We start from the raw sequence: 23,674 nt of genomic DNA on the forward strand, positions 1-23,674 counted from the left end.
GTATGCCTTTTTGTTCTCATCACGTAGTTCTCCACCAGAGCTTCACGTGCAAAAAATAGGAAACTGAGAGACTCATTCCTATTAGCGGTGCTGCTTTGTAAAATGGTTTGGAGGCTTCAGCTGGTTCCAGATGTTACTACTTGGTTTTTGAGGGATTGGTTATTCAATATAGAGCTTCAGCTCTGTTGAGAGTAGTGTAGCATGCCTCCAGACCCCTTAATACAGTTCTTCATTCACATTGGAATCAGTGGAACAAATCCCAGTGGATTTTTTCCCATTGATTTCAGTTGGGTATTTCAAATTCAAATATTGTCCAGTACATTATTATCATACAGCCATAGTTATCACTGCTATGTGGCACTATCACATGTCCAGCAGAGCACTGCATGTATATACTAGAAAACAAATCCTGGGTGTGCTTCATTCTACTACCTATGATTGCTAGCACTCAAAATTTATTGCACCTAGTTCATCATCGTTGTTGTGTTCATTAGATTTTTGTAACATGCTTTGTACGGTATACTTCAGTGGTGTGCCTTTTGGTTAACTGTCAATTAAGAGTTCAAAAGTTACGTACATGCATTAACAATGACTCCATCCCAAAAAAGAATATAAAATCATCAAGAATGAATAAAGATCTTATATATCATATGGTCAATAGAACAAAGAATAATAGAGTTGGAAGGCACCTTGGAGATCTACTAGTCCAATCCCCTGCTCAAGCAGGAGACCCTATACTTCAATAGATAGGTATATATCTCAATAGAGATGTGGGCTCTTGACATTTTTTTATCTTGCTTTCCCATAGCTTTCCCCACTTTTGTGTTGTTCAAATAAATTGGAACTATAATCCCCAAAACACTCAGTGACCGTGAATAATGGGTACATCTGCCAGAGAATCCTTCTCCAATTTGGTGGCATCCAAAAATGATGAGATAATAACTCCCATAATGCTCAGTGAACATCAACATTGGACACTTTTGAGAACTTTCAAATACAGATCCAAATTGGAGAAGACTGCTCTGGTCAATTGATTACCAATATAATGTATATTAGACATCATAGGAAAACTCCCATGTTGTCATGCGTTGTTTCTTCTTGTTTATGCAGGGCACCCATTTTTTAATGTTTGCTAAGACAAGACAGCCCTGTTATCATACATTAATTCTACACAGATTCATCATTATTTTAGGGGAGATGAAGGGATGTTTTTATATATGCAGCAAGATTAAATTTGGGAGTATAATTTTTTGTTGATAAGTTGAATAATTCAAATATGTATTTCTCACACCGAATTGTGAATAATGTAGATAAGTTCATTTTTTAAAAATGTTTTTCCTCCCTTCTAGCTAGCTGTGAGATGGCTAGAACACAACTGCCGATATCAGTACATGGATGAACTTCTACAGTACGTTCGATTTGGGCTTATGGATGAGGATACACTGCATACAGTTGCTCTCTCACACCCTCTTGTCCAAACTAGTGAAACGGCAACAGCACTGATCAATGAGGCTTTGGTCTATCATCAAAGTATCTATGCACAGCCAATTTGGCAGACCAGAAGGACGAAACCTCGCTTCCAGTCAGACACTCTTTACATCATAGGTGGAAAAAAACGGGAAATATGCAGAGTTAAAGAGCTGCGATACTTCAATCCTGTGGACCAAGAAAATGTTCACATTGCAGGGATTGCAAACTGGAGTGAGCTGGCTTCCATGCCAGTGGGAAGAAGCCACCACTGCGTGGCTGTAATGGGAGATTTCCTCTTTGTAGCAGGCGGTGAAGTTGAACAAGCCACTGGCCGCACATGTGCAGTACGGACTGCTTGTAGATATGATCCCCGTAATAATTCCTGGGCAGAAATAGCTCCGATGAAGAATTGCAGGGAGCATGTTGTACTTTTTATTTTTTTTCTTGGGGCTGGGATGAATTTCTCTATGCTGTGGGAGGCAGAAACGAGCTACGTCAAGTTTTGCCAACTGTTGAAACGATACTGCCCTAAGAAGAAACAAATGGACTTTTGTTCTGTCCTTGACAGGTCCCTTTCCTGTCATGCGGGATGTGTTGTGGATGGTCTTCTTTGGATATCAGGTAGAAAATGTTTCACCCGCAACTTTGAAGACGAAAAGCATGACAAACAGTTTGTATCAGTGGCATTCGTTTGGGGCACATGCCTTAGAAAGGTTTCCTTTGTTTGCTGGAAATTGAGTTTTAATACAAAGGGCAGGTGGTATATATTTCTGAGCTACAGATACTCAGCAATAGGTATTCAGCACAAAGGAGAGGAGTTGTATGGCCAGAGAATTGTATACAGGGATAATGAAAGTGCAGTGTCTGCTGAACAAAGCAATTACAATTTAAATAGAAGTGTCCCCAGCAATTTATTTTAAACATATTGTATTGGCCCATTAAGAGGAAGATGTATGTATCCTTATCTCTTGATGCCAATAAATGCACTCTGATTCTTTTTTCACAAATTGTTGGATTCAGTACCTATCTTAGTTGAAGTAACATTTTTAAGGCATGAAACTTAAGCAAATAATAGTTGTATGTCAGTGATCTTCCACAGTTACAGATTGGGTCTTCATGGCAATAATAATAAATTAACAATAAATAATAATAATAATAATTTTATTATTAATAATAATATAATATAATAATAATAATAGTAAGCCACCTGACTATGAACAACTCAAAAGAACAATTGCATTTGCTACTATTTAAAAATGTAAAATGAGAATAAGGTAATGAAAATCAATTAATTAATAGGGGAGAAGAGTATTGAATCTAGGAATAAATGTCCTATTTTCAAAAAGGAAGATTTTGCACATTTTGGAAATGTTGAATAGAAACAGAATGGACAGAACCCTTGTAATCCGTAAAAAGGTAACTGATTGAATGATTTAAATTAGAACTCCTGTGAAAATTTGAAGACTGTCCACCTCTTTTACCCTCAAAGAATTTGTTGAAGTTCTTGTGTAAGGTGGTGATGATTAAATATATAGATTGTTTCTTATCAGAGAATAGTAGAGGTTGAAACTACACAAACATAGAACATGTCCCTCCCTTTTTATAGTGTAGAATGGCAACAGGAGTATGTCAGCATTGCTCTCAGTAGTTATCCACGTGGTGAGTACAAATTTGACCCAGATTTCTCCCAAAGAAAGCCATACTATATGCTTAAAATGTGAAGTATTTAAATAAAACAGCCATGTAGCCCATCCATATCATTAAAAAATATATATTCAGTAATCTATCTGGATTGATGCAGTATGGTCTAAGACAGCTACTACTTAAAGAAAGGAAAGCACCTATGTTGATCAAACTTTAAAAAGGACAACAAGATCTTCCATTTACCTAAAGAAAAAGAAAGATTGCAGACAAAACCAGGAGCAGTATGATTAAATGAAAGTTTTTAAAAGGCTACTAAGCAAGAGTATTTCTTACGGGGAGGGGGTTGGCAGGGATTTAATTTGAGTTGAATTGGCTCAATTCAAATATGTATGCCAAGTTCAATTTGAGATAATTCAACTGAAAAATTTCCTAATCTTCCCAAGACTTCTACAACACCAATAGTCACTTTATGTCATTTTATACAATAGCAAAGGCCTCTTTTAAACAGCAATAACTAGAGGGCATTTTATTCTATAATTTCTTGATGCTATTTAGAAGACCCAGTAAGCCTGTGTAATCTATGCTCTTAACTGATCCATCAGTCCTCCTGGCATACAAATGGCCTCCAATATAGTCATATTACAGGCCAGGCCTTCTTGATCTAACACTACATGTTTTCCTTACCTTTTCTTTCCTCGTTACATAATATTTACTCCCCCCCCCCATTTTCAGTTGTCGGAGGCAGCAGCAAGAAGTACTGCTGCTTTCTGCTTGTGGGAATCTACTTAGTTGTCATAAAGCATGTTGGGTAACCAGATGCTTGAGAAAGCCTACAAGTGTTCTTCATTTCCTCTAGCTATTGCCCCCTCCCCCAAGAAGCATTCAGCAGTATGCTTTAAACAGTTTGACTTTCCATGCCCTGCTAATGTGTATTTATTTATTTTCATTGTTTTTATTGGCTTGGAGCATCAGTGTTTTTCTAATTGGGAATATGAGCAGAAGCATGTACCAATGCTTCTTTATCTTAAGTTGCATATTGATCAAATGATCTATTGCTTATCAGAGAACTTCAGAACAGACAAAATTTCTATGTTTTGTTTTAACGTCTGTCGCTTATTAAATGTTCCCAGGATATTAATATTTGTGTTATTATCTGGTTTTATATTTTCTGGATGGGTGGGTTGGTGGATGGATGGATGGATGGTTTTTTTAATGCATCTTAAAACCTTGTTATCTCCCTCCTGGACAATAAGCCAGAAAACTGTCACAATATCACTTCTCCTTTCTACCATTCTCTAGAAGTTTATTTTCAACAATCCATTGTCTATTGTTTTGGCACTGCTACAGGACTATTTTTTTCCACTATTTCAGTGGAGTCTCTTAAAGTAGAAGGGAAACCTTTATCTCTTCAGTTTTTAAAAAAAGAATTGATACCTAGCATAATTAAATAGCTACTATGGTATAGTGGTTAAAATGTTAGACTAGAATAAGGGAGACACCAATCTTAGCTGTGAAAACACACTAGGTGAATGTGGGACAGTCACTCTTTTTCATCTCTACCTCAAGGTTTGTGTCCTAGGCAACATAGGAGGAAAAGGAGGGACTGCAGCAGATACCATTGTGAACTCTTAAATAACAGGTGGAATAAATAAATCCTATACAAAATTTTCCCTTTATGAATAGTGAAGAATAAAAAACTGTGTCAGCACTGAACCTCCTTTTTTAAAATATATATTAAGTTTAAGTTTTAACAGATTTGTATGCCGCCCAATCCCGAAGGATTTTGTTTCTATAAAAACAAATATACAAGCAAAAATTATTAAGTAGGAAAAAGATGGGGGAAGGGAAGATGCAAAGGATAAAAAGCAAAACAAAAATAAAGTGAAGCTTTTAACTTTCTTCATTATGATTACAAATAAAACATTTATTAACTTTAATTTAATCATACCCAGTATTTCTATAATCATAAACATTCCTAAAACTTTCTTTTATGACTCTGTATCAAATCCTAAATCAATATACTCTATGTGTGTGCGTGTGTGTGTGTGTGTATTTCCAGCAAAATAATCCCAAAGTGTTTACCATCTAGAAGCAAAGTTAGACAAAAAATTACCTTAATCAAGATAGCTAATTTCACCATCTCAATCAATTTCATTAACTTCACCATCCATCATTGTGAGAATCTGTAAGACCTTTCAGCGCTGGGCATTACAAAAATCTCACCGTAGTTATAATGTTTAAAAACAAAGTCCCATATTTTTCTCTAACTGCTTAGTTAAACCTAAAAGTAAAATCTCTGATTGCAATTGTACTTTTGTTTTAAAAATTCCCTGAATTTTAAACGTATCAAATGTATTTGATTCAAGTAACTCTTAGCCTCCTTATATGTACACCAGAGGCGATAAAAGGTGCCTTCGGAATGATTAAATTTCCAACGTGTTTGACACACCATTTTATATATTTTGACAATTTTAGGTGTTAAATACCAATAATATATAGAAATTCTCTTTCAAATTATAGCTCAAAGTGATTTTCAATAGCAATAGCACTTATACTTATGTACTGCTTCACAGTGCTTTACAGAATCAGCATATTGCCCCCAACAATCTGGATCCTCATTTGCTGACTTAATTGTAGAGTGAAACATCTAGGGAGCAATATTCGCTAAACAGGTTCTAGGTTACCAAGTCTTGATTTATGCCATAGAGATTTTTTTCCTCCAATGAAATCTAGAGAAATAGAACCAACACAATACTTTGCGCCTATCCAAATCTGTTTTGGAGGATGCTTATTTCTGGGACAAGGCTGACCTCTTTATTCCCACAGGGAACCTCCTACTTTGTCAATATTCATTCAAAAAAGGAGAAATTGGAACCATTATCATGTTGAAAGGTATCATGGGGATTTCAAATAGTACGCAATATGTGGGAATATCTCCTTTATCATTAAAAATGATTTTCTGAAATTGAAAGGAGACATAGCAGGTTTCCCAAGAAGGTGAAATTCTCGAATATTAAAAGGACTTGCTGATAGTTTGACTGAATCTCTAGCCATCTTTGACCTTCATGAAGCACTAAAAAACGAGAATCTGGAAAGCTATAGAGCAATCAGTTTGACATCAGTTAGGAAGAGTCCAGAATAGATTGTTTTCCAAATGTTTAGTGTTTGTTTTTCAATGTAGTACTTAGTTGAAGTCATTTTTTTTTATTGGGCACTTCCAAATTGTAGGCATTTGTAGCATATACTGTAACTTAATTTCAGAAAAACAAAGTAGTTTAGTATGGGCTGGATGACATCTCTTTGATGAATCTACTTCTTACTTGAAAACTGTACTCAGTAAAAAGCTCAATATTTTCATCAAACTTCAGGAAAGTGTTGAATATACTATATTGGGTGTCAAACCCGCGGCCCACGGCCCGGATGCATCACTCACCCCCCCCCCTTTTAGCAAAGGGGAGAAAAGACATGATACGTCATGTGATGGCAATGTGGCACTGCAAGTTTGACACCCTTGTACTATATGGCCCTCTTTTTTTCTTAATGATCTGGATGAAGTGGTAGGAGCAATGCTTACCATATTTGGAGATAATTTAAAATTGGACTGGATAGCTAATACGCTAGATGTATGAATTAGGGATCCCCAGTGTCTTTTCGCAATCCTCAGAGCTACTTTAGGTTAGAGGTAGAGCCAAAGCTTTGAGCTCCTTTTTTATTCTTATGAGGCTTAGAAATGGGCATCAAACCATGAGGTAAGGCATCCATTTAAGTCCAATACCTCACCTTCCGATAATTCATGTTAATTGTTAAGATTTATATCTGGCTTTCCTTGAAGGGCTCATAGTAACCTATACAGAGATCTTCATTCCCTCCCCCCAACAGCCAAAGTAGATTGAACCAAAAACTAAGGACAGTCCATGTCTCTCCAGCTTATATTCTGTGATGATAACTTTCAACACCATCAAACAACTATATCTGTCTATCCCAGGTCCTTGGGAAGGACTTGATAGGTGGATAAAAATGCCACACCCAGTCTAAACATCCGACTGGTTGTACAACCAACAACAACAACAACATATAATGCCACTCTTAGTTACAAGAAAGTTGTCCTTTGTAGCATATACAATGTACAATCATATTTGGATACATTTCTCTGTAGTATTTGGAGAGTTACAAATTATTTTTATGTATTTGTCCAATTTGGGAACTGCCCATCTTTCTCTCAGAGCAGCTCTGAGCAGTGTATAGTTAAATGTGTAAAAATATAGAAAAAGAACATTACTCACAAGAATGGTAGAAATCTAAATAATTTAAAAGGTGGGAGGTGGACCTTAGGCATTGAACATCCTAGGCTTGTGTGCTGCTCTGCGATCCCTAGACAAGATGGCAGAGCCATCTTCAAAGGCCAGGAGACAAGAGCATATTCTATAGCAATCTTTGCAGCCTGACCAGGGGGAGGAAGAGGAGAACTGGGCAGCGCAAGCAATGGGCCGGTGTATGTGTGCTTACAACGCTTGTGTAAGCGGCGGACTGGCACACACACTTGTGAGTGCCTGCTGGCCCGCTGCTCATGCAAGTTGATCTGTATGTTCTGTGATCCGGCCAGCCACTCTTGCGGTCTAATTCCAAATAGACTACGACCTGGTAGTGGGTTGCGGCCTGGGGTTTGGGGACTCCTGTTCTACAGGGCAGGAACAGTAGCAGAGAACGTCCTCTTTGCAGCTCACCTGTTATGGAGTTTATTTTTAAAAGTATCTTGATATCATATCATTATTCCCTTTCTTTCTTTCAGAAAATTGCATGAAGAAATTAAAGCAATTGCTCTTTTTATTGTCCCAGCTTACAATGGGAAAGTGCTTCTTTTGCTGATACAATTTATACATTTTCTATTTACTACTTATCTTCCATCCTTCCTTCCTTCCTTCCTTCCTTCCTTCCTTCCTTCCTCCCCCTCCTCCCTCCCTCCCTCTCTCTCTCTCCCTCCCTTCTTTCATTTTATTTTCATTTGCTGTGGCCTATAGTATTCTACAAGTCTGGCCATCCAAAAGGTCATTTTAAGCTTGCTAAATATAAACAGGAGAAATTGAATTTCTCATTTTTTGAAAAAAACTGGAACATTAAAAATAAAACAACTTTTGCTGCAGCATTTAGGATAAAGCTAAGTATTGAAAATGGGTGCTGATAGGAAATTGTAACACAAATGTCAGACAAATCTGTAGAAAACGGCTAAGATGCATATTATCCTCCCAGGGAGAGAGGGTGGAGGGAGACCGAAGGAGCAGAAGCAGCAGAAAGCAAGACTACCAATCTATTAAATACTTGTTGGCAGGGAAGGCATGGGATGTCTCTCTGCAAATGCAGTGATTGCAGGGGGCAATGTAGCAGCATGTGGCAGCCTAGCTTGCGAGCAGACAAATCAGCTTGATGACTTTCAAAGCCAGGGATTCTGCTGCAGGCAAGGGTATTTGATCTAATGGGTGGGGGATTAAAACATATAGAGTGTGCTATTCATTTCACTCCTATTTTGTGTAGTCACATCTGTATGCAAATCCATAGCATCTCATTTTGCTAGATTTTTTTTTTAAAGGATGCTAAATAAGTATCGGTTTTCGGCATGCATGTGGTATGTGAAAAAAAAACCAAAACCTGCAGAACAAGAGTGTTCCAATTATAAATAAATGTATAACCATATACTCCGAAGCAAATATCTTAACTGCACCCAGTCCGACAATTATGCTTTTTACAAAAGCACAACTGGGATTTGCATAATTTTCATTCCTGAAAATTTTCATTCCTTGTTTTAAGAAAATGTAGAGCCTAATTTTTAATCTTAGTTTAAAATGTGATGTACCCTTTGCTCATGTCTCTGCAATTACTTGTCTTCCAGCTTTTCTGGCCCTATGCCTGTCCCCTCCCCCCATACACACATAGACACACCAATATCTATTTCAACCAATAGCAGTAACTTCTGTCCTGTCTATAATTTCATTGTGCTTGCTGATCTTTTAACCATCTTTATATTGAATTTTTATGATCTGCTATATTGGGACACAAATTCCTAGAATTCTCAATCTGTGTGGCTAATGGCGATGTTTCCTAAGAATTTAGGAATCTATAGTCCCAATATATCCTGAATGCCAGTTTACTGCATGTATTGGCTTGAAGGATTGTCTCTAGATATCGTGCTCTTACATAGTAGACTATATTTGGAGTAAAACTGTTATTTTGATTATTTGTGGCACAATGGCCGAAATGTGCCAGAATTAATTCATACTGCCTTTATTATAGTAAAGGAATTTTGCATATGATGCTGGTATGATTTAGGCTACTAAATCTATTTATTCCTTCTTTTTAAAACTAAAAACATTGTGGGAAAGCCTCAGTTGACAGTTGAGATGAGTTTCTGTGAGCCCATTTGGTGATCCCATGGCAAATTTTGAACTTTGCAACTTTGAATATGGGAATAAATAATAAAGAGTCCAGATTATAGGATGAAATCAAAACACAAGAAATCTTCTACATTTGTGACACTAAGAGAGAACTGTAGCAGGATTGATGAAATACAAGTATAACTGTGGATCTGTATATTTGATTGTGGATGAAAGGAATAAATGTGCCAGACAGAAACTGGCTTTTCTAGATTGCTAGCTAACGCTCTAGCCTTGAGTAATGCTTCAGCGAATATGATGATAATGAAAAATAAGAAATTTTTTAGGAAAAATAGCATATCATTCTGAAGGAATGTCATCTTTGACAAACAGCTACTCCATTATGTGAGATAAATTGATGGATAATTATGAGACAAAGCACAAAAAAAAAAGGGGCCATTCAGACACCCAAGGTGAAGGTGACTCAGAATGGCTACTCAGGGATATTTGCTTAGAAGATTCATTTTAATGCATAGTCTTTGATTTACAACAGTTCATTTAGTGACCATTCAAAGTTACAATGGCACTTGAAAGTGACTTATGACTTTTTTCACGCTTACGACCTTTGTACCATGTTTTCCCGAAAATAAGACAGGGTCTTATTTTCTTTTGACCCCCGAAATAAGCACTTGGCCTTTTTGAGATGCAGGAGGCGGCAAGTGTGGTCACCTCATGGCTGCTGCTGTGTTGCAATATTTTCAGGGAGGGCTTATTTTTTGGGGAGGGCTTATTTTAACACATGCACTCAAAAGCCCAATTGGCTTATGATCCGGGGAGGTCTTATTTTTAGGGAACTAGGGTATCATCCCCATGATCATGTGATCAAAATTCAGTTGCTTGACAACTGATTCTTACTTATGACCATTGCTATGTCCTAAGGTCATGCAACCTTTTGACAAGCAAAGTGAGTGGAGAAGCCAAATTTACTTAACAACCATTTTGCTAACTTATCAATTGTGGCGATGCACTTAACAACTGTGGCAAGAAAGGTCGTAAATGGGGCAAAATTCACTTAATACACAACAGAATTTTTTGGTTCAATTGCGGTCGTAAGCCAAGGACTACCTGTAGCTTAAACAAAACAATGGATATAAATCTTAGAAGCATAATTGGTTAATTTTTTATGATGTAAGGCAGATTCCGTGTAGGATAAGGGGTGATGAAAAAGAAAACAAATTACAGTGAAAGTACACTGTAACTATACAAAGTCTGAGAAAGTATTAGAGAACATATTAACCTCTCAATGGAATGTATGAAGAATGGATGTAAGAAAAGAAAGTTTTGGAAGCTGCTTTGAACAGAATAAAAAGACTTACGTTACAGAATGCCACAGATGTCTCTATTACACTAATGAGAAGCATGAGGAAGGATGCTTAGTGCAATGATGAAGTGAAATAAACTGTGGATGATATCTGTAAGATAATGATTGCTGCAAAATTAGGACAAAGGAAACATCTGAGTTGTGAATTAAAAAAGCTGCAAAGATTAAAAAGGGCAGAGAGTATGCAAAGCAGTTTTGAGGAAATAATTAAAAAAAGCATGTTTTGGAACTGGATGAAAAGGAGCAAGTAGTGAGCCTCTTGCAGAGTGAATGGAAGCAATAATAATGAAATTATTTAAAATGAAATTGAAGTGGGGGAATGGCAGAAGTGGATTGTAGAGATTAGTAAAGGAATGAGAGTGATTTATCAGAGCTGAATGGAAATAATGCTATAAATGTTAGTGTCCAAGTTGGGGGTGGGGGGAATAACTGGCAATAAGGAAGTCATATGTGCTTTGGGAGTATTGGAAAATAGTAAGACCACAGGTATTTATGGAGAAACGTTAACATGAGTTTTTTTAAAATTGTACTCATGACTGAGAGTAGAATGACAATTGCTCTCTTATACACTAAAAAGGTAAGTGAAATGCATATATTAGAGCAGTATTGGTTTATTAAACTTGTCTGAGAACATGTTTGACAAAATGGGGACATCAGAAGATCCCCTTGCTGGCATTTGTAAGTAATTGGTTAGGTATTTTGAGGAGAGAAATAACTCATTTTTATTCTGAACTGGATATTACATTGGCCAAATCTTATATGAGGTGACCGAGATCTTGTGAGTTTCTTTTGAGCCCTTAATACTTAATTTTCCTGAGGATCATCTCAGCCACTTACAACTTAGATCCTTTCCCTTATGAATGATATGTGCAGTCAGAAAGAACATGATTTCATGTGGGATCAGGAGGTGGTAGAGGGATTTTTGGTGGAGGGATTCTTGCCAAATGATTTTAAGTAGGCAATACAGTGTGTGCTTTTTAAATATCCATTCCTTGATCTAACCATCTTAGAAGTTTTACAGACTTCAAATATAGGTTTTTTGACAATGAAGTGGAAATTGCATTGGTCACTCGTGCAGTGAGATTTGGAAGATGTTAAAAACCTGCACTTCTTTGTGGGGTGTTTCAAAGCTTGGTCCCTTCCCCATTTTATTTAAAATCTACATGAAACTGCCAAACAAATCTTATTTCATTCTTTGACAAATTTGTAGACCAGCAAAATGCTGTGGACCTAGTATATTGGATTTCAGTAAGGCATTTGACAAAGTTCACCACAACCTACTTCTTAGTAAGTTAGAAAAGTGTGGGATAGACCTCATCACCATCAAATGAATTCACAACTGACTGACAAACTGCACTCAACCTGTAGTTCTTAATGGAACTACAGCTAAATGGAGGGAAGTAACAGTGTGGTACCCCAAGGTTCTGTCTAAGGCCCAGTACTCTTCAATATCTTCATAAATGATTTAGATGGGGGAATAGAAGGGAAATAAATCAAATTTACAGATGACACCAAGCTGACAGGAATAGCCAACACCTCAGAAAATAGACTTCAGATCCAGAAGGCTCTGGACAGATTTGAAACTGGGCCCTATCAAATAAAATGAAATTCAGTTGTAAGAAAAGTAAAGTTTTACACTTAAGAAAGGAAAACCAAATGTATAGTTATAGAATAAGTGCAACCTGGTTTAATAGCAGTAACTGTGAGAGCAGGGGTGGGTTCCAGCAGGCACTACTGTCGGTTTCCTTGTGTGCATGTGCTCTTCGCACATGCACATGCACTTGATGTGCACTGTGTGCACATGCGAAGTGCAATTAAAATTGTTCTGTGCATGCCCAGAACTGAAAAACAAGATGAACTGGAGAACTGATTTGGGGACATGGCAGGCCTGGGTCACTGCCGGTTCCAGTGACCCAGGCCACCAAATCACTACCTGTTTGGCCAAACCGGTCCAAACCAGTAGGAACCCATCACTATGTGAGAGGGAACGTAGAGTCCTAATTTCCTGATAGTGAGAACAATTAACCAGTGGAACGGATTGTCTTCAGAAGTTGTGGATACTACATCACTGCAGGTTTTTAAGAAGAGATTGGACAGCCATTTGTCCAGAATGGTATAGGGTCTCCTGCTTGTGCAGAGGCTTTGACTAGAAGAACTTTTAGCTCTGTTATTCTGATAGGAGAGATCATCATTCAGTTTGAGATCAGGTATTGTCATTACAACAATAGCACTTAGACTTATATACCACTTTACAATGCTTTACAGCCCTCTCTAAGAGGTTTTACAGAGTCAGCATATTGCCCCCAACAATCTGGGTCCTCATTTTACCAACCTTGGAAGGATGGAAGGCTGAATCAACCTTCAGCCTGGTGAGATTTGAACTGCCAAATTGCAGTCAGCCAGCAGTCAGCAGAAGTAGCCAGCAGTACTGCACTCTTAACCACTGCGCCACCGTGGCTCAGAATTATAGTGATAGTTACCAGCTTTAGATTAGTTAGACATATTCACTTTTAGTTAAAGTCATATAGGCAATATAGTATAAGTCTTAATAGTTGAGGGTATGGCTAGCTGATGAGAGCTAAATAGCTTGAAATGATCTATACTAGTCTCCCTTTATTTATTTCAGCACAAATAAAAAAAACCACAAATATAACAAAGGCAACAGTAAAAATATTGGGTTTCTGTCGTGATGGACTCTTGTGACAAGCCGATTGACAGATGATGGAAGCAGTTAGCTTCCCCATAATTGGGGCTTACCAGGGGTTGTAAAAATCATATATATATATATATATATATATTATATATATATATATATATATATATATTAATATATATAATAGTTAGTTATAGTTAGTTATAGTTAGTTATAGTTATAGTTATAGTTGTTATAGTTATAGTTAGTTATATATATAGTTAATTATATATAGTTATATTATATAGTTATTATATATTATATATAGTATATATATATATTATAGTTATATAGTTATAGTTAGTTATAGTTATAGTTATTTGTGCTGATAAATAAATAAAGGGAGACTAGTATAGATCTATTTCAAGCTATTTAGCTCTCATCAGCTAGCCACACCCTTACTGGGATTCGAACCTGAGCTGATTGCATATCAGGCAGAGATGTTAACCACTAAGCCACAGGCTGTCCTCCGTTATCAGCTTGAGCCAGGGAGAAAGGTATATATTTAGAGTCACAACCCCTGGTATGCCCCAATTATGGGAGGAAGCTAACTGCTTCCATTATCTGTCAATCGGCTCGTCACAAGAGTCCATCACGAGAGTGTGTATATATATATACACCCCTGGTATGCCCAAATACCGATAGACAGAGAATGGAAGCAGTCTGCTTCCTCCCATATTTGGGCATACCAGGGGTTGTAACACTAAATACAAACCTATTTCCCTGGCTCAACTGATAAAGGAGGAGAACCTTGTGGCTTAGTGGTTAACACAACTGCTTAATATGCAATACAGCACAGGTTCGAATCCCAGTAAGGGTATGGCTAGCTGATGAGAGCTAAATAGCTTGAAATAGATCTATACTAGTGTCCCTTTATTTATTTATCAGCACAAATGCAACACACACACACACACACACACACACACACACACACACACACACACACTATAATATATAACCCATAAAATTTTCATGCTTTAATTTTCACAATTGACTTGTCTAAGGGAGGGACAGGGAAGCGGTGGCTTAGTGGCTAAGACGCTAAGCTTGTTGATCAGAAAGGTCAGCAGTTCAAATCCCTAGTGCCGCGTAACGGAGTGAGCTACTGTTACTTGTCCCAGTTTCTGCCAACTAGCGGTTCGAAAGCATGTAAAAAAATGCAAGCCGAAAAATAGGGACCACTTTGGTGGGAAGGTAACATTGTTCCGTGTGCCTTTGGCATTTAGTCATGCTGGCCACATGACCACGGAGACTCCTTCGGACAGTGCTGGCGCTTTGGGAATGACTAGCACATATATGCAAGTGAACCTTTACTGTTACCTTTTAAGGGAGGTACATTTTTCCTGGTATTTTGGTTGGAAATTTGAAGGGAGATTTGCCAATGGTTAAGGTTATCTATGAGTATTTACAGGGTATATTGATATTTTAAAAAGCTAATCTATTAATACTAATAGGGAAATCTATTGAGAAGATGAACTCATTGTTTCCATTTATTTTGGCATCTAAAGTTTTGGCTTATCCACAAGTAAATATGGTACATGTAATAAATCTTAAACCTTAAAAAGATTTTTAAGATTTTTTTACCATTACAAATTAGGAACAAAATACTGCATATTTTTTTGAGAGTTAGCTTATATAAGAGATTCTTCCACAGCATACACACATATTCTCCTCCCCTCCCCCTCCCACAAAATGCACCGGCTGACCATATTCTTAGATTTTAAAATATTTATCTTGTTTTACCTGGCAATGATTTGATCCAATCAAATCTGCACCAGTATATTATTAACTTATAAATAGAAGGAATAAATAGGCTGGAAAGACTTCTGAACTCAGCCATTTTCTTTTCTACATTAGCATGCTTTCTTACTAGTAAATAATTTCCCATGAAACCCTTCCCAACTGGGTTTAATGTTTGTGTAATACCATGAATGTTTGTTACAGGAGGAGTGACAACACGGCACAGTTATCAGAACAGACTAATGGTGTATGATCCAAGCCCAGGTAAGCTTATATTCATTCTGTTAGTCAAGCTCTGCTTCTCCAATAACTTCTGCGCCGTAGTTTGTGTGAATGCATGTGAGAGCCCAAAGGCAAAAGACACACATCTTTTCTCTCTCTCATGTTCCATGTACTTCAATGAGGTGGCAAGGGAAGGTGTATTATTTAATTGTGCAGAATCTCTCTGCAGCCACGTGCTGTCTGTCCTTGTCTGCTGAAAGAATCATGTTCTTGAGCTTTATCAGTGGTTGTAAATATAAGATTTCGCCTGAGATTAGCATCCTTTATAGGCCCTACCCAGCATCTTTGAGAATTTTTACATGGAATTCCTGAGACGGAATCTTTTCATTTAGTCCCCTGGTTAAAGAATGAGTTCTGTTCCCAACTTTTCTTTATCCCAGAATTGTAGGAGTCTGAATTTGTACTCAAAACCAGAGTACCTATTACTAAAAAAGATGTTGTTCTCCCTTGAGCCAACAAACCGCTGAAGCCTTGCAATGCATTTAGGAAGGGCTGAAAACAGGCTATATAAAAAAATGTGTGGCTTCAGCAGTTGCTGAAATCTTTGTACGGTTTCAGTGGTTTGTCAGGAAGAAGAGGAAGGAGAATGCCATTCACCATTTTTAGTATTAAACCAGCTGTTCGAATTACCATATTTTCATAGAAGAAAATGCAGGTCCTTCTCACCACTGGTGTGAGAGTTGGGTACAGAATTCCAGAACCTGTGCTCTGCTTTGTCCTATTATAGCAAGCATTTCTACTGCCAAACTGAGCCCTTTGGCCTGTGTTTAAACCTTAAAAAGTCAAATGTTCCCCTTTTCCCTGTGTCCTTTTTCCCTGCCCGGCTTGCCAAACACTCCAGGAGCTGCCACATTTTGGCTGCTCCCAAATTTCATCCCCACAGTCTGCACCAACAATGAAAAGGCAGCAAGTTCGGGCTAGCATTCTTACAGCGTGGGTTATTTCATGGTTTTACACACATACCTTTTTATTTTTATTTTTTTTTAAAAAAATCTGCTGGCAGATTGTATGGTGGGCACTCGAAGCCCTCACATCTGCCCTGCGTCTTGCACAGAATCTCAAATAACTCTATCCGTTGGGTGCTTGTGCCTGTTTCTGCACAAGGCCTTTGTGGTGTGCTGATAATGTCTACCATCTGCCACCGAGCACATCGCTACCTGCCAACAGGCAGGCTGGGGTGACCTCTGCTTCTCCACTGCTGATTAGTATTCACACGCTGACTTATTAGGAAGACCCCACCAGCGCCCCCACCCCCCACTTCTTTGCCTTTACAGTGCTTGGCGGCTTACCTGGCAGTCACTGCTGTGAAGGAAGCTAAATATAATCAGGGGATGCAGGCAGGCTTTGCAAAGCAGATGGTGCCTATAGTCCTGTGTCAAGGGAATGCACTGTAAATGCAAATATTAATTTCTCCCAATCAGGTGCTGCACAGTTAATGGATAGCTATACGTTTGGAAGGGCTACATCGGACAATTGTTTTCTGACTTCTGCTCTTGACACTCACCACTTAACAATGTTTCAAACAGCTCAAAATAGTTTTCATGCTGGCCTTAAATATTTGCTACACATCAAAATGATAAAATATCTTAGAAATAATAGAAAATTGGTCTTTTTTTCCCCCTGGATGGAATTTCATTAAACTTGCATTTTTCAGTGATTATGCTACAAACAAAAAGGCATACTATTATTATTTGTTTCTTTTCCCTAAAATAAATGATGAGGTTTTATGCAAGAGGTATTTGGATAGCAGGTGTTATGAGAGTGTTTCAGCGGACTGGTGAATGGGAAATCAACACACCTAAAATGTTCATTGTGTGTAAAGTTTTCTTTGTCTGCTTTTGCAGAATAAATGGCTAAGCCGCAGCCCCATGTTGCAGAGGAGGGTCTACCATTCCATGGCTGCTGTTCAAAGGAAACTCTATGTTTTAGGGGGCAATGATCTAGATTACAACAATGACAGAATCTTGGCCGCCACATAGACTCCTACAGCATAGATGCGACCAGTGGACCCGGTGTCACTTCAGCATGTTGACAGGCAAGTGTTCTTAGCAGAATGTGTCCAACCTGTAGGAGAAATCCTATTTTTAACTGGAGACGTATATTACAAAAACAAACAACCCGCCCAATCTTTGACTGACATCAAAATGCTATGCAGGCTAGACCTGGTTAATATTAGAGAGATAGCAGGAAGTATCAGGGTTATTGGCTAGATTGTGAAGCTGAAATGACATCTACAACATCTATGGAGGTGGCAGTGACAAAGCATTTCAAGATCATTTTGGAGTCAACTTTGAACTGAACCTGGCAGCAGCCATTTTTCCATTCCTCAGTTGCCATACAGAAGGGGAAGTGGGGGAAGGAGGTTGAAATGCCTTTCCAGACAAAACAGAGAGCTTTCTCATGAGAACCAAGGTCATCTCTACTGTCAACAGATAACGTTGGGAAAGGAGTGCCTGGAGAACGCAATTAACCCAATGTGATCTGTGACATTTGGGGATGGGGTTATTTCTTAGTTTAATTATACTAAAACTGCGGGAAAGATTTAGAATTAGTTTTCCTTTGAAACTGTGCTAATAAGTACTCAATAAAGACGACTTTTGAGAAAGGATCCTAGTTTCAGAGTTCTGATTTGCTTGGGTTCCTTAGTTGGAGCCTTGACATTAAACCAGTTCTCATAAATCTACCCTAGGGTCCTGAGCCCTGGCTGCCCATCCAATAACACCAGAGGGATGGAAAGACTCAGGGAAGATTGGAGATGGAGTAGATGGGGGAAGTGGCCGCTAAACCCTATTAACCCATTAAATCACAAGTTGAGCTTGATTTGGAACTTTTTTCCTCCTCCTCTAAAAGAGAGTTCTGTCTTAATGACCACTACAGTGCCTTGCACCTTATATGGTATACCTAACCTTATCAAACCATAGCGCATGCAAAATTCCATCCAGAAGACACTTTAAAAAATGGCGGGACAAACATGCATTGCATTGCAGAAAAATCTAGTCCTCTTGTGCATGTCATGTTAAAATTAACTGAGACTGTCACAGCATTAAATGGGTGGAAGTGTGCTGTAAAGGCGTTCTGGTGTTTAATAATAAGCTAACAAAATTCATGGTTTATTTTTCTCTTTATCAGGCCAGAATGAATCTGGAGTGGCTGTACACAATGGCAGAATATATCTAGTTGGTGGCTACTCAATTTGGACAAATGAACCCTCAGCATGTATCCAGGTAACTTGTCCGTTTGACTTTTTCAAATTGTTCTGATGAGATGCTTTGGTGAGAAATAGGGAAAAGAAAGCTTTTAAGAAAACTATTGGACCCTTTCGTTAATTATTTTATGAAAATGTTTAACTGGGATGCATAATGGTGTAGACATGTGCAGTTTTATATTAAGTGTACTTAATCAGATACTGTAGATCACCAATAAGGAGCTTTTTGGTAAATTTCTGATTTTAAAAAATGGCATGAATATTACATCTTCACTGTATGCTTTAATTTTTAGAATATCACTTAGCTTTTTTTTAAAAAAATCCAGTATTGTTTTTTAGATAGTATACAATATTCATTCACTGTAGTCTACAATGCAGAGAACCAGTCTGGTGTAGTGTTCAAGGCACTGGGTTAGAAATTTGTGAGTTGTTGCCCCGCTTAGGCCCAAAGCCAATGTATGTCCTTGGGCCAGTCATTCTCCCAGCTCTAGGAAGGAGGCAATGGGCAACCACTTCTGAAAACTTGGCCAAGAAAACTGCAGAGAATTGTCCTGGTAGTAGCCAGGAGACAACACTGACTCAAAGAAACTACAAGAAAGTATACCTGAATGTGGCCTCACCTTTGGTATTTCTTATATGAGGTTTTGTAGTTGCTTGGAATAAAATAGCAGACTTAATTTTAACCATAGGTGGCACAGTGGTTAGAATGCAGCATTGCAGGCTCTGCCACTGCCAGGAGTTCGATCCTGACTGGCTTGAGGTTGGCTCAGCTTTTTATCCTTCCGAGGTTGGATAAATGAGGATCCAGATTGTTGGAGACAATACGTTGACTCTGTAAACCACCCATGTGCATGTGCTGTAAAGCATTGTAGAGCGAGATATATGTCTAAGTCTGATTGCTATTTTTCCTTACATAGGTACTGGATGTAGTAAGGAAGGAAAAGAAGAAGTTTTCTATGGGCCTTCCCTGCCTTTTGCTTCAAATGGAATTGCAGCCTGTTTTCTTCCCGCTCCTTATGCTACATGCCCAAACCTGCAGCCTTTGCAAGTGCCTCATCATAAGATGGGCAATGTTGTGAGAAAAGGAACCTGGCCACAAGAGAACAAGCTACTTCATTCATCCTGATTGTGTCTTTACATCAACAAATTTGAATGGTTGTGGAATTAACCTTGTATTAAGTTCAGTAGAAGCCAAAAAGCAACAAAAGGTGGCAGATTTACACGGTCTCTGGTCTTCAGGTGGCTTTGACCATGTTTGCCTATTAAGAATCTTTCTCCAAGTATTCTGAAAAACATTTTTTTTGCACTTTAATCCCTTGCTCCTGTTTCTGTCATTTTCACTGCCTTGCAAAAAGTATACAAAGGAAATTTAAAGAATTCTACTTTTCAAAAATGTGGGCTAACAAGCTACAAAGGGCTTGGACTGTTGAATTCTTGAAGAAGGTTTTTTTCTTGGGGTTTTGTCCTTGGATTTAGAAATGTTGAAAATACATACTGTTGTCAACAACTCTTACTTGCAAAGGTGCTTGTAACCTACTGGCTATTTCCCATACTTGCCTCACAGATCAGACAGGGGCTAAAAACTGGAGTCACGTAGATATAGTTTTACTTGTAGAAAAGGCAGACATGTGGCACTATAAAGGAAGTCTCATAAAGCCGGAGTGACAACAGGACTTGCTGCTTGGGCCATGTGTGTTACCTTGCATTGTTATTTCCTAAGTGATATCTGGAAACCATTTTTTTTTAAACATGTGGAGAAAATAAACTTTAATTTTACCATTTTTAGTTGTAACAGTTAATACCTGAACAACATCCTGAATTTTTTTAAAATTAAAAAGTTTGTTTAGGAAACAATACTTACCAAGTTATCAGAGTAAATTTTAAAGGAGTAAAATTGTTAAGGGATGTAAAAGATGATGAATTTAAATTGATGTAAATTTGAGAGGATCTCTTTCAAGTTTGAAATGAACTAGATCAACCAATCCAGAAGCGACTTGAGCACAGAAGCTTTTAGCGTGATTAAAAAAAATAAAAATTGTTCATTTCAAATTTGGAGGGAAAAAATTGAACTCAAACAGGGAGTTTTTTGCATACTGCTGTAAAGCTGATTGCTACATGTTCCAAGTTTTCTCCCAAAGGATTCAAAATACGTCTGGCTGGACAATTATGTTTTTTTATCTTTTCCAGCTTTTGAAGCTATTTTGTGTAGTTACTAGAAATCTATGATCCAGTTCTTAAGTTTTCATAACCGAAAACACTAAATGCAATATTTTCATTACTTGGTTACATAATTTTAGGCTTCTGTTGTTTGATGTATCATTACAGCCAAAAACAAGCTACGACCAAAGAAGTGTACCAAGAAACGCAGTTAAGTGTAAGATTGGTTGGGTATTCACTTCACACACAATGAAAACAACATTCTCAGTGCTTTCTGGCAATGAAGAAACCCAACTTAATTTATAACAGCAATTGGCGATCTAAGTTGCTAATCGTATGCAATTTTGGTAACCTGTACCTGAAAGAAACTAAGAAATCTTGAAACTTAAATAAAATGGGTGAATTTATGGAGATTGGAGTGGGGGGTGGGAAACACCATACTACTTCCTCACATTTCTCTAGTCAGGAACATTGAGGTTGGCCAGACGGTGCATAGAACATTCCCCTTTCTCCAAGTTTATTTGACAGATAGTTTTTTCTTCCACCATCTTGAAGCACAGCAGCCAGCTTTACAACTAAATATCTTATCTACTATAGATATAAAAATATGTAACTACTTGAGTCCTTAAGATACCAGGTATTGAACCTAGATGTTCAAATAATTGTGACGCACATTTTCTTCAAGGAGCCATCATGATTATAAAAACGAGGGCAAAACATGGCTGTAATTTCCTATTTATTCCCTTTTCAAGAAGTGTTAGTGAGGCTTGAGCTCATTCTGAAAAATCATACGTCTCATGATATTTCCAGTTGTTTAGACATAATTTCATATTAATGCATTATGAATTTTTAATCCATTCAAGAGTCACTTAGGTGAGAGGGGAAGTATAGAAATGTGGTGAATAAAATAACTAAAATGAATGCCTGAATCTTGAAGAAAAAAATAGGAAACTGCCATTTTACACTTCTCACAATCTGTTTTAATATATGCAGGGTATCTACAATAATACTTTTTATCATTAATAACTTCATGACCAATTTCTTACATATTTTGACATTTATTTGAAAGAGATACCACATTGATAATTGTGTACCCACTGCAAATTCCTAACCTGCATGCTTGAATATGCTGAGGTATAAACAAATCAATATATGAAGAATTTCAAACAAATGTGCCTCCATTCAACATTACTGGTATATGTGCATAGTCTACAATAAAAAATAACATTTTTCACTATTTACTGAATTTCTTTTACTGATGTTTGTTTATATTCATAAAATATATTTTCACACGTAACTATTTGAGTTTCTAACATAGCAGTGGAGGACATAGTGGTGCTGTTTTTCTATGCAGGAAATATTGGCACATATATGCAGTTTTCAAACATCTTTATTGACATTAACAACCAAAAGTGTATTAATGTTTTAGATTTCAAACTTGGACTCTACAGTCCCACATTAATAACATCCAAAACATTGCCAAGGCTCCATCGACATTATCAACTCAGATGAAGACTGGTCTTCAGAACTTATGGAATGTTTGAAGGATAGGAACCCTATGTATCCCCCAAAAGAGGGAATGCTTCTACACAAAAGGTACACCTTCCTGTGAAACACCTATTACAGTTCACCTTGCTGGCATTTATACGGATTGTCTTCAAGGGCACCCTCAAATGTAGCATGTTGCAATTGTCCAAGTCTTCTGATCATAGCTAGTTGAGGAAAACGTATCAGTACAAAGCCTTTATGGCCATAGTGGCCACTTACCTTGGAGGAATTGATGGTAGTCCAAGAGGGGATCCCGTTGAAATGCAACCTCATCCAAGAGTGAAAGTGAAATGTCCCAGATGTTGGAATATGATTCTTTCCAGATAGTTTAGATTCCAATTCTACAAACTACATGAGCATTGATCTTGCAAAGATTTATGGACCTGGAGCCTGAAAACATCTGGATTACAGCAAGTTCCCACCTTCGGTTTATAGTACTTAAGGACATTGTCATCAAGAATCTAGCACTTTAACAGTAGGTTAATGAATATAGTATAGTTCTGAGTGGCCTCCATGCAGCTTGTAAGTATTAGAATCTAACAATATAACAAATTTAATTATAAATCTAAAAATAAAATTAACACCCTACAAAGTTGTTTTAGGGGTTTCCTGCCTAAGAAGGGGGGTTGGATTAGAAGACCTTCAAGGTCCTTTCCAACGCTATTATTCTATTCTAATATCTCAAATATACAGTCATATTCATTTTCTCTGTACAGGACAATTGTAGTTCCCCTCTAAGCAATTCTTTTTCACTTGTAATTTTAACAGTTATTAAGACCTGGTCAAATATACGAGTGTACAGTGATGGTTAAAACTTCAAAAATCATATCAAAGAAAAGCCAATTCAAAACAGAGGTTGTAAAATAACATCTTTGGTGGCATTACCATTACCGGTAGTAGTAATATTTCAGCTCTAAACCAAGTCTACATATGACATTTTTTTTTCTTGTCAAAGATTGACTTGAAAATCCTTAAGAAAGTATTTCTACATTATTTCTGGCCCTTTAACAAAGCATCTGCCTTCTGCTAAGATTTGCAAGGCTGTTGGGAATTCTTGGATTCTCCATGGATCCAGCAGGAGGGTTCAAGCATGGTTATTCTCATGCCTTGATTGGTCCAGAGACTGAGTCAATAATTCTTAAGCCACGCCTCTGACTCTCCACTTCCTTGGCCCCATTTTAACTCAGTCT

General features: G+C 37.6%; 2 protein-coding genes across 2 annotated transcripts in view; both read left to right on the top strand.

Moving 5' to 3' along the window:
- Positions 1 to 2,584, top strand: part of KLHL32 (kelch like family member 32) — a 54,323-nt gene extending 51,739 nt beyond the window's left edge. The window contains 3 exon segments of the mRNA XM_032214874.1: positions 1,350 to 1,920; positions 1,923 to 1,987; positions 1,989 to 2,584. Coding sequence (XP_032070765.1) covers positions 1,350 to 1,920; positions 1,923 to 1,987; positions 1,989 to 2,390 — 1,038 coding nt within the window. The 3' untranslated portion in view covers positions 2,391 to 2,584.
- A 14,865-nt stretch (positions 2,585 to 17,449) lies between these two features.
- On the top strand, positions 17,450 to 21,028 carry LOC116506974 (kelch-like protein 32). Its single transcript, XM_032214875.1, has 3 exons — positions 17,450 to 17,609; positions 18,704 to 18,798; positions 19,697 to 21,028. The coding sequence occupies exons 1-3, from the start codon at positions 17,528 to 17,530 to the stop codon at positions 19,856 to 19,858; spliced, it is 339 nt and encodes a 112-aa protein (XP_032070766.1). The 5' UTR covers positions 17,450 to 17,527; the 3' UTR covers positions 19,859 to 21,028.
- The last annotated feature ends 2,646 nt before the right edge of the window (positions 21,029 to 23,674 follow it).

This window comes from Thamnophis elegans, chromosome 4, assembly GCF_009769535.1.
Source record: "Thamnophis elegans isolate rThaEle1 chromosome 4, rThaEle1.pri, whole genome shotgun sequence".
Taxonomy (NCBI): Eukaryota; Metazoa; Chordata; class Lepidosauria; order Squamata; family Colubridae; genus Thamnophis; species Thamnophis elegans.